The following is a 12,292-nucleotide window of genomic DNA, read 5'->3' on the forward strand; positions in this document are numbered from 1 at the left end:
AACTAACCAACATTCCTAAGAGGGAAGACGAGGTGCTACAGAGTCTGAGAGTTGTACAACACAGATTCTTAGGCCCACCATGTTTCTATCCATCCACATTAATCCCTTTGCCTGCATTAGAACCGTACCCTATGTCTTGTCTATTTAAGTATCTGTCTAAATGCATCTTAAATGTTGTGATTGTATCTGATTTCACCAGCTCCTCTGGCAGTGCATTCCAGATATTGACCAGTTTCTGTTGGGGGGAAAGATTACCCCCACCCCCAGATCTCCTTTAAAACTCCGTGCTCTCACCCTGACTTCCACCCATTTTTTTGATACCTTGTTCTGAAGCTCACGTTGGACCTCATGGTAACAGTGCAGGAGGGTGTTGACAGGTCAGAGTGGGAGGTGGGTTAAAGTGACAGGTAATTAAAGTTGACCTACCGAGTCTTATGAGCGTTTTCTGTTTTTTTTTAATCATAGTCTTCCAGCACCTGCAGTTTTTTTTTTGATAGTCAGCGTTAGGTTCCTGCCAGCTCTCCCAGGTGGAGATGGAAGATTCTGACCAGTAGCAGTGTTCTGGGCAGTTCCTTTCTGATCAACATCCCTGAAACATAATTTGGGATTAAATTGCATTGCTGTACCCGGCACCTTGCTGCTGCATTTTCTAAAGTGCTTCAAACTTCCAAGTAGATTTATTATTTCATTGTACAGCAAGCAATTTGTTTTGCATGCCATCATACAGATTGTTTCAAAGTACATGGAACGAATACAAAGGGGAAAGTAACAGCAGAATGAAGTGTTACAGTTACAGAGAGAGTGCAGTGCAGGGAGGCAAATTAGGACTGTGGGCTCAAACAAGGTAGATTGGAAGATCAAGAGTTCATCTTTATCACACGAAGGGGTCCATTCAAGACTCTTGGAACAGCGGGGTAAAAGCTGTGCTTGAGCCTGGTGGGGACAGGCTTTCAGGCTTTTGTATCTACTGCCTGAGGAGAAGAGAGAATGCCCAGGGTATGTGGGGTCTTTGATGATGTTGGCTGTTTACCCAAGGCAGTGAGATGTGTATGTAATCAAGTCCATGCTGGTTTGCATGATGGAGTGTCCTCTGGTTTATGCGCATTTCACTGTAATTTAAAGCATTTCACTGTATGTTTTGATGTACATGTGACAATAAAGCTAAACCTTTTTTTAAAAAGTTGTAAGGTGCATTAAAAATGCAGCTCTCTTTCTTCCTCGATTCAATCTGAAGAGACTTTTTTCACCCTCTTTTCAACATTCACAGATGTCCTCCCGCCTGGTGAAGTTGCCTTGGAAACAATGGGCATTGACTTCTGTGATTCCACGCAAGCGGCCAACTTCCAGCTGTGGTGAGTGGCTGCACATCTGGTTCTCTGCGGAGCTCCCACTGTAGAGATAGTCAAGGAGAAAAGAAAAGCTGTCTGCGTGCAAGCTCAGGAAACAAAATAAGTGGAAGGACCAGAGAAATGTGAAGGTTTTATTGAATCGATAATTCTTTAATTAGCCCAAGTACAGTTGCTCACACTGGTCTGTGTGTACAGCGGGTGTGTGAGTACACTAAAAACACAGTCGTACTAATCGATAAGACAGAATATTGTGACGATTAGAAGGGGGAAAGCTGAATCCTCTTGGAGTGACCCTCCCCATAATCTTGCTACGTGAAGGTCAGGGGCAGGAGATATATACTGTACCTTTTACTACTCAGCAACAGTGGAGAGAGTTCAGGCTGAAGATCCTCCCTCAGAACTGAGAAAGAGATGCATGTCCCAGAACACCCATGGTTTTGAGGTGATAGATCAGTGTCTGTAGGCAAGGAAAGCACAAAAAAAGGGAGAATGTTACAAGGGTAATGTTCACTCTAGGATTCAGATAGACCAGTCATCTTGCTAAAGACCAGAAGCTGCGTGGCATTCAGAGTCCAGATTGTTGGAAGAAATAAGGCAATTTCTTCCATTCCCTTCCAGAGTAGGATAGGGACAGGTTGAGATCTGTCTGGGCTACGGCTCTAGTGGTGTCCATGTCCCAAACGGAAGGATGGCAAGGTTTTAATGTGGCTAAACTTGGGAATGAGATTAGGGATTGGGGCAGGGCCTTGCAATTGGAGTTAGTTTATTATTGTGAATGTACCAAGATAGAGTGAAAAGCTTTTCTTGCACACTGTTCATACAGATCAGATCATTGCACAGTGCACGGAGGAAGGACAGGGTAAAACAACGAAAATGCAGAATAAAGTGTAACAGTTACAGAGAAAGTGCAGTGCAGGTGAACAATAAAGTACATGATCATAACGAGGTAGAATCAAGAGTCCAACTTAATGTACGAGGGACCTTTTTAATTGACTTATAACAGCTGTGTAGAAGCTGTCCCTCAGCCTGGTACATGCTTTCAGGGTTTTGCATCTTCTGTCGGATGGGAGAGGGGAGAAGATAGAATGTCTGGGCTGGGTGGGACTGTAGGTGGGGAGTTTGTGACACTTGAGATAATGCCAAGGAATGCCTTAGGCAGTGGCCGGAGGGAACTGGACAGAGAGGTGAAGTCCGGTGTGGAGGCAGATGTTTGGCCAGAGGAGTCTACAGTGCTGGGGGTGTGGGGTGGAAGTTGGGAATGGCTGGTAGAGAGGGGCCAGTTAGCAATGAGCCGAAGCTGGACAACAAGTTTGAGGACTAGGATGGAAGCTGGGTGTTGGTTAGGGATGGGGTCTGCAGGTGGTGGTGGGCAGGGGGAGCGAGTTTAGGCGTTGGATTAAGGGATGGTGATTGGATAGAAGATATGGATTTGGGTAGAGGGATAAGGGTTAGGTAAAGAAATGTGGTTGGATAGCTGCATAGTGATTAGGTAAAGGGATAGTGATTGGTAGAGGTTGGGGGTTGGGTAGGAGCATGGTGATTGGGTAAAGGGATAGTGATTGGTAGAGGTTGGGGGTTGGGTAGAGGGATGGTGATTGGATGGAAGGGATTGGGCCAGGTAGAGGGGGTGGGAGTTGGGTAGAAGTTGGTGATTCGGTAGAGGGAATGGCAGTTGGGTAGAGAGATGGTGATAGGGTAGAAGGGATGGGGTTGGGTATAGAGATGGTGATTGGGTAGAAGGGGTGGAGGTTGGGTAGTGAGATGGTGATTAGGTAGAAGGGGCTGGGAGGAGGGAATATGGGTAGGGTCTGTCTCCAGGACAGGCTTGTAACAGGGTCACAGGCTCACTGTTCTAGGGGCTACAGTGGGCTCCACTGCTGAGGGTGTGGTTGGTATTTTCCAGCTCCCAGACCCGGCAGTTCTACGTGTCCATCCAGCCGCCTGTGGGAGAGTTGATGATGCCAGTCTTCATGACCGAGAACTCTTTCAAAAAGGAGCAAGGTGAGCGTCTTCTTGGCAACGCTCAGCACATTAGAGGAAAGGAAAAGTTGACGGATCAACAATGGTTGTAGCTGCACACAGGGACGGGCCCGCCAGTTTGTCCAGTACAGTCTTTGGACAAGCTCCAGTCTGCTCTGGAGCAGTCGGTCTCTCTCATTACTCACTGCAAACATCCACCATTACCTCTCAAGAGATTCTGCAGGGGCTGGAAGTCTTAAGCAACACACACAAAATGCTGTAGGAACTCAGCAAGTCAGACAGCATTTATGGAAGAGAACAGTCAGTGTCTCGTCCTGAAACGTTGACTGTTTATTCATCTCTGTAGATGCTCCTTGTCTTGCTGAGTTCTGTGTGATGCTCACCATTACCCTTCAGTGTCTTGTACCAGAGCAGTGAATGCCCTTCTTGTTCAAGCTCAAGATTCATTACACCGGATTGTAGTTGTTCTCCCACTCTGACAACTCCTGGGGAGCACTCCCCAAACCACTCCCTCTGTTTCCTCTCCATCCAGCATAAGCCAATGTGTTGAGTGTGTCCTTTATTGGATCTGTGATCCAGAGAGCAAGAATTCACATCTCTCTGCAGAATTGGCCAGAATGTCATGTAAAAAATCCTCAATAATGTCCTTTTTAATGAACCCTCCCCCCACCAAGGCTTTAAACTGTGCGGGATCCTAGTCTTAAATCAATTGTGGTTGTCCACCCCCAACACTACGAGCCAGCAGGTGGGAATGGGGGCGACTAGGAGTGGGTAGTGGAGACTAGGCTTGGCATTAACACCTGCATCCTGAGAATTAACTAACATGAAAACAAACAGAACAACTGAATCTCCTTTCCTGCTCAGCATTTCCGTGCATGAATAGCAACCTTTAGCCACCAACTGACAGAATAGCAGGGTCAGTCTCACCCTGTTCCCTCACCCTCATTCGCAGGCTGACAGAAAGGGTTTGAGATCACTGGCCAGTGATTTCTTTTTCTTTTCTGAACCTGCAGCTGGCCTTCACCCATCTGTGACATCCGTGTACTGGGAGAATTCAGAACTAGTCCATGGGAATTTGATTTTGGTGAAGAGTGATCGACTGTGGAAAGGCTCCCTGCGGACTTGGTGGAAGCAGTTGTTATCTATTTTAAATACAAGTTAGATTGGTTTGGGAAGTAACGTGTGGACACACTTGACTTTGTACCTCTGCTTCCTGAAGCATTCCACCATATAATGTTACGTCTGGGTCTATTGTAGAGTAACCGAGAAAGACTGACCAAAGGGCAGTTCAAACATATTTCATCATAAGATACAGAGGATGAATCGGATTTAATTCAAGCAGAAAAATTTGGGGAAAAAGGACTAAGTGATAAAAACATAGTGGACAGAGTTGTGGATGGAAGGGAAGGATTTGCCTCAAAAGGACTGAACCCAGCAATGTGGAAGGGTTGATCTTAACACCAGTAACTCAGTAACTTACTAGTGGTTAAACAAAAGTCAAAGTATTGCAGATAGCGGCATTCGTAAGCACGAGTACTCAGCAGGTCAGGCAGCATCTGTGGAGGGAGAAGCAGCTATCGTTTCAAGTCAAATACTCTCATCGATCAAAGTGTTTCTCTCACTGCAGTGAATCACTGATTTACATTTCTGTTGCCAGTTTTCACTGACTGGTTCAAAAATGCCAGATATATCATTAGATCTGACAGTTGACATCCAACAAACAGAACTAATGGAGATGGGCGAATCATCTAGGGAAGATTAATCATAGTTCCCTGCAACCAACAGCTCCTTCACATAATATGTCTTCATGCCTCAACTAGTATGAATAATTACCAGCACACTCTTGAAGCTAATACAACATCGATCACTCCTGCCTTTCGAAATGCTCTCAGCTGATAACCTAATGGCTTCGAGTTACAAATTGCCCATAAATTTCTTTATTTGACAGCAAATAGATTGCAGGTGACTTGTAATCACTTGCTCAAATGGGAAGGTGATTTAATTGGGTTACTGTTTTCCTTGAAGTGTACTGCGATGGAATACCAAGCAGTTAGATTCAAATGAGGCAAAGCATTGAGAAGAGGCATGGGATTCCACCATTTGGACTTGCGTTGGACAGGCAGTAATGATGTTGGGAGACAATCGCGTGAAGGAAGGACCCATTTTTATACAGTGTCCTGCAGATCCTCATAAAGTCCCTAAGGACATCAGATGGAGTACATTTGAAGTGTGGTCACGTGTGAAGTGGGAAACACAGCAAGCACAATGGAAGGATCCTAAGGGCAAAAGTGAGATAAAAAAAACTTTGTCGCCCAGCAGTAAATATTGGTGGTGTTCGGTCCTGATGCTTTTGCAACCTGAATATTTTTTCGCAGTCAAGAATTATTTAGCATTACAAGAACAAAGAATGAGAGACAGAGACTAAAAAGTAGTCATGGCCGTCTCATACTCAGACTAGATTTAGCAGCAAAGGCCAGTGATAACAATTAACCAAGAAGATAGCCAGATTCAAGTGATGTGACACTGAAAACTAAGAAGCTTCTCAAAAAATACAGAGGATACTGTACCGCAATTTCTGAAAAATTCACCATACAATTACATGTATACAGGTGATTATGTAAGAATACAAGCAAGCATAGGAAATGTAAAACTACAGAAAAATAACCCCAGTTCAATAGTGGGGATACCAAGAATTATTCCCCTCTCTACATGGCATCCATGTACTGTTGTATTCCATTACCAGCTGTAACCCAACTGCCCTGCATTCCTCCCTACCAGTGGTAGGTAATCAACCCTGGTTCAATGAGAACTGCAGGGAGTAACCTCCTGAGCAGTGAGGTTCCTGCCTGTTGGAGGTGCTATGGGCAGAGCTAAGCAATCCAACATGACCATAAGATATAGGAGCACAACTAGATAATTTGGTCCACTGGGTGTTTCACCATTCAAGACTGTTTGTTTTTCATTGAAGCCCATTGTCCTACCTTCTGCCCGGAACCCTTAACCCCCTTACCAATCAAGAACTTATCAAACTCTGCTTTAAATACCAATGACTTGTTCTCTAAAGTCATTTGTGACATCAGATTCCACTGGTTCACCACCCTCTGGCTGAAGAAATTCCTCCTCATCTCAGTTTTAAAGGGGTATTCCTTTATTTTGAGGCTGTGCCTTTGGATCCTAGACCATCCTACGAACTGAAATAGATGCCCACTCTATCCAGGCCTTTCAGTATTTGGTAGGCTTCAATGAAATCACCTGCAGTATTTGTGACTTGTCAATTAGACAGCTCAGGAGGAGGAGGTTGCAACATTCCTGCCCTCAACGATGAGTGAGTGTTAAAGGGATGGCTGAGGTATTTGCAACTCTATTCAGCTGGAAGTGCCAAGTGAATGCTTCCTCTCAGTTTCCTGCTGAGGTCCCCATCTTTGACCAACTCAATTCACTGCTTGCACTGCCAGGTTACAGCCAGACCACTGGTTGCAGCAAAGGTCTCTGAACCAGACAACCCCCCCCCGCCCCAGACATGCTCTGGATCCAGCCTAGCTTCTACTGTTACAGCACCAGCATCTGTCTGACATACAGTGTGGAGAATTGGCCCATATGCCCTGTCCACCAAAAAGAGGGGTTGCTGCAGTCTGCATGTCAGCACACAGGACTAGAGCAGATGCAATCTCACTGGCTGTCCACTTGGTCTTGGATCACTGGGACAAAGCATGACGTCAGGCTGCTGTTTGTGGATTACAGCTCAGCGTTCAACATCTTAGTACTAATCAACAAGGTTCAAAACCTGGGCCTCTGTACCTCCCTCTGCGACTGGATCTCTGACTTCCTCAGCGGGATACCACAGCCAGTGTGGATCAGCAGTAACATCTCCTCACTGACAAACAGCACTGGTCCACCTCAAGGATGCGTGCTTAACCCACTGCCCTACTCTCTCTACACCCATGACTGTGAGGTTAGGCACAGCTCAAAAGCCAGCTATAAATTTGCCAATGGCACAACCATTGTTGGCTGAATTTCAGATGGTGATGAGATGTACAGGTGATGGAGCAGTGTCGCAACAACAACCTTGCACTCAACGACAGTAAGACTGAGGAATTGATTGTGGACTTCAGGAAGGGGAAGTCGAGGGATCAGCAGTGGAAAGATTGAGCAGTTTCAAATTCCTGGATATCAACACCTCTGAAGAACTATCCTGGGCCAACATATTGATGTAATTACAAATAAGGCGTAACATCAGCTATCTTTCATTCAGTGCTTGAGGAGACTTGGCATAACACCAAAGACTCTTGCAAATTTTTACAGATGTCCCGTGGAGAGCATTAGAACAGGTTGCATCATTATCTGGTATGGAGGGGCCACTGCACAGGATCAGAAAGTGAAGCAGAAAGGTGCAAATTCAACCATCTCCATCATGGGCACTAGTCTCCCCAGTATCAAGGATATCTTCAAAAGGCGATGGCTCAAAAAAGCAGCATCCATCATTAAGGACCCCATCACCCAAGGACCTCATCTTCTCATTGCTACCATCAAGAAGGAGCTGTAGGATTTTGAAGACACACAGTAACATTTTAGGAACAGCTTCTCCCCCACTGCCATCAGATTTCTGAATGGACAATGAACTCACGTACACTACCTCAATTTTTTTTTTTGCTTTCTTTTTGCACTATTTATTTAATAATTTACTTTTAAAATATCTATTCATAGTGTAATTTATAGTTTTTTAATTATTATTATTAAGTGTTGCAATGGTTGCTGGGAAGGCTCATGCCCACAATGGACTTGGTGTGACTTCTTCATGATTGTATCGGTGAGTTGGGCCTAGGATAGATCCCCTGAGATGTTAATGTCCAGGTGCTTGAAGCAAAGTGATGGAAGATGTTGTTAACGGTTTCATTAAGTGACACTCCTGCATCAATGATCTGCTCACCAATGTTCGTATTGGGTGCTGCCAGAAACTCCAGACCTCATCAGTGCCTTAGTGTAAACATCGAGTGAAGAACTGGATCCCAGACCTGAAGTGAAAACGATGTGGACTGATTGAGACAACAAGGAGCTCAATGAGCAGCCAGGAGTAAACACTGTCGTTGCTGGAGTCACAACCTGTATGAGGGAGGTGGTGTTGGAGGTCAATCATCCAAGCCCCTATCATCACTGCAATGTTCTTAGCTCATCTACCTGACTTCATCAAAGACCATCTAGACGTGAGAGTGTTCCTACCTACTGTGACATAGATGAAGGCCAGTGGAGCAATCCCACCCGTTCTAATTCACCTTTCCCTATTCTCTCTCACGTGCCCAGTGAATCTCTCTTTGCACCTTCCCTACTAGATGGTTATGGGTGGAGAGGGGGTGGGGGTGAGGGAACAGAGCATCACATAGAAATGTTATGGGGCAAGTGTGCAAACTTCAAACAGTCGACCTGAGGCAACAGCACGAACAGTGTGTCCTTATTCAAAGTTCGAAGTGCATTTTTTTTACCAAAGTATGTATGCAGTATACAACCCAGAAACTCGTCCTCCCACAGACAGCCACGAAACAAAGAAACGGCATAGAACCCATTTGAAGAAAAATTTCAAACCCCCAATGAGCAAACGAAAGAACAAACCACACAAACAGCAAAACAGCGAGCAAAAGACACAGAATGCAAAGCACCAGATCACAAAGTATCGGAAGAGTCCGGGCATATTCAGTTCAGCCATGTCGCTCACTATCTGCAGGCCGTCCCGATCAAACTCGCACAAAACAGCAACAACAAAGCAGTGACCAGAAGCACATGGTAATATGAAATACAGAGTCCAACCCGCAAACCGCATTCACTAAACCTTGCCCATGACTCAGGTCTCCGACAGCATTGAGCAAGAGGAAGAGAGAGCGAGGCCAGTCACACGAAGGTAGACAGCGCTGAGCGCCCACCCGCCTTCCGCTCGTTTCCAATCTTCCTCGACTCTTCAATCGGTCAAGATCCGCAAGAAACAGTCACTCATGGGCTCGCACCCCGTCTCCAGGCCGTACACTTCACTTGAAACCTCACTGAACTCCCTCGGAGACAGCAGAGTGCCAGATCACTTAATCGACCCTAAAGACACACCATCAAAATGTAGGTCACAGGCTCCAACAGTAGCAGAACCACATGTGAAAGAAAAAGAAGACATAAACGAAGCAAGCGAAGTAGTTTTGTGAACCATCAGAAGGATGCTGCCTTTGGTCAGGCTGTTCACTGGCGCCATCTTCTTCCTTATCGTTCAATATGTGCACAAGGCTCAATTCCTCAGCTTCACAGTTATTCATGAGATCCTCACTCTGCAGGCAGCAGGACTTGGATAACACTGCAGCACAGAGCAGATTTGGCAAATAACATTCGCACCACAGAAGCGCCAGATCATCCCCAATAAGAGAATGCAACCTTTATCTTTGACATCCCTAGACTATAGAACAGTACAGGCCCTTTGCTGACTTTTTAAGCTACTGCAAGATCACTCTAACCCTACCCTCCCACTTAGTGCACAGTAGCTGCGGTGTGTACCAGCTACAAAACACACTGGAGTTACTCAGCTAGACTACACTGCTAGCACAGTCTCTGCTGCCAGGAGAGATCAAGGCAATAGGTGCAGGGGAACACCTCTCCCTCCCCCCACACCCAACCCGATTTGAAAATCTACCATTGTTAATTTATTGTCACAGGGTCTAACCATCCCCAAATTCAACAGAAGGACTGCAGTAGCTCAAGAAGGCTGCACACGCACGCACACACCCCCCCCCCAAACACACGTGCGCGCGTGCACACACACACACCCCCAAACACGCGCGCACACACCCCCAAACATGCACGCATGCACACACACCCCCAAACACATGTGCATGCGTACACACACACCCCCAAACATGCACACACACCCCTTTTTTCAGGGGCATTTGGGATGGGTGATAAATACTAGCCTTGACAATGATGCCTATGACCTGAAAACTAAATAAGTAAAACAGAAATCTGAGGGAATAGCTGAGGTTCTTTGGAAGTTCACTTTCACTGACCACTCATCGACAGGGTTTGAACTCTTAACCTCCTGTTTCTGAGGTAAAAATGCCACCAAAGAGCTAAAGCAGCATTTAATGCTGCCAGGAGGCTTGGTACAGCAGTGGGTTAGAACACAGAACCGGTTCAACTTGTCAAATGTTCTCTTTCAGATTAAGATGAGATTAGCTCCTCTTGTCACGTGTACATCAATGAAGTCTGTCATTTGCCTCGATTGCTAACGCAGTCCAAGGACATGCTGGGAGCAGCCCACAAAGGTTTCTATGCTTCTGAAGTCAACGTTACCATGTCCACAACTCACTAACCCTAACCCGTACGTCTTCGGACTTTGGACTGTGGGAGGAAACCAGAGCGCCCGGAGGAAACCCACGCGGTCACGGGGAGAATGTACAAGCTCCTGACAGACCGCGTTGGAAGTGAACCCTGGTCACTGGCATTATAATAGTGACACACTACCCTGCCGCCCTATCAACCTCTACTTTAAGTGACATGGCCTCCACTGCAGTCTGTGGCAGTGGATTCCATCAATTCACCAACCTCGGGCTTAAAACAAACTTCCCGAGTGAAATCGGGGCAGAGTTTCCCACCCCAAATGAGAGAGGGACTCAGTTGAAAGTACAAAGGATATAACTGTCACCGTTATTCCAATTTTCTTACCTCATTGCACTTTGTTTCCTCTCTTGCTCTCGTAGAACAGCTGTTAAACCCCAGCACTGGTAAGTCAATGCACTGCAGAGCTCAGTGTCTATCCCCGTGGATGTAACCTCCTTCTCACACTGCCGCTGTGTTTGTCTGTAATGTCTGTGCTGTATAGAACTCCCGGTCCATGTTGATACCCTTCCAAGGGGATTCAGGTCCAGTGGTCTTGGGCAAACACCTTTCCTTTCCCCAGCTGGTGTTGGGAAGGTTTGGGTGCGGTGATGTCACGCCACGGAAGTACTGCATTGCTTGCGCATGTGTCATTGTGAGAAAAATGATGCATGGCTGCTTGGCTGCTCCCTTTCCCTAGGCTTAAAGGGCCGTCCCTCCCTCCTGGCGTGGTGTCTCCTGTGTAGCAACCAACTGTGGAGAGATTTTCCCCTCCAGTCTTCTCTCATGTGGACCTTCAATGTTTAGTTCTTGCTGTGAATCCTAGAGTTGGGAAAGAGGAAGGAAAACAGGGAATTCAGTTTAATGTCTTGCCGATATTTCCTTGTTTTTTTTTGAGGGCAAGACACCAGATGTTAATGGAATCAGGGACAGTGGATTGAAGTAAGGAACTGGTGCTGAGGTATAAGATTAGCTGTGGTATTAAATGGCAGAGCAGATGTGATGGTCCAAATGGCCTGCTGGTTACCATTCTTATAATTTGACTGAGTGACATTATCATGGTCTTATCCTTCTTTGCCCATCATACCTCAACCCCACCACCTCAAAAGCACATGGAACAAAAAATATTCCAGTTATGGCATCAGAGAATGGAAACAGGCCCTTCAGCCCAGCCTGTCCGTGCTGATCAAGTTACCTACCTAAGCTAGTCCCATATGCATGTCCCTCGAAACGTTCCTACCTACACCTGTCCACATGCCTTTCGATCATTGTAATCATACCCACCTGCCACTTCCTCCATCACCTCGTTCCACGTATGCACTACTGTGTAGATCAGAGGTTTCCAACCTGGGTCCACAGATCCCTTGCTTAATGGTATTGGTCCATGGCATAAAAAAGGTTGGGAGCCCCTGGTGTGGATAAACTTGTCCCTTAGGTCCCCTTTAAATCTTCCCCCCATCACCTTATACCAATGCCCTCTAGTTTTAGACCTCTCTACCTCGGGGAGAAAACTACCTGCACATCTATGCCCCTCGTGGTTTTATAAACCTTTTAAAAAGTCACCCTTCATTCAATGGAAGCGGTCCCAGCATACCCAATTTCTCCAGCATACTCAAGCTGTCCAG

General features: G+C 46.1%; 1 protein-coding gene across 8 annotated transcripts in view; it reads left to right on the forward strand.

The window, feature by feature from the left end:
* Nucleotides 1-12,292, forward strand: part of ap3b2 (adaptor related protein complex 3 subunit beta 2) — a 183,766-nt gene that overhangs the window by 160,132 nt on the left and 11,342 nt on the right. For 5 of the 8 annotated variants that reach the window (XM_073024951.1, XM_073024952.1, XM_073024946.1 and 2 more), the window contains 3 exons: nucleotides 1,268-1,352; nucleotides 3,253-3,350; nucleotides 11,051-11,074. In XM_073024951.1, the coding sequence (XP_072881052.1) occupies nucleotides 1,268-1,352; nucleotides 3,253-3,350; nucleotides 11,051-11,074 (207 nt within the window). The remainder of the gene's footprint in view (nucleotides 1-1,267; nucleotides 1,353-3,252; nucleotides 3,351-11,050; nucleotides 11,075-12,292) is intronic. The other 3 variants (XM_073024953.1, XM_073024954.1, XM_073024947.1) reach the window with 1 other exon arrangement.

The sequence above is a fragment of the Hemitrygon akajei genome, chromosome 21, assembly GCF_048418815.1.
Source record: "Hemitrygon akajei chromosome 21, sHemAka1.3, whole genome shotgun sequence".
Classification (NCBI taxonomy): domain Eukaryota; kingdom Metazoa; phylum Chordata; class Chondrichthyes; order Myliobatiformes; family Dasyatidae; genus Hemitrygon; species Hemitrygon akajei.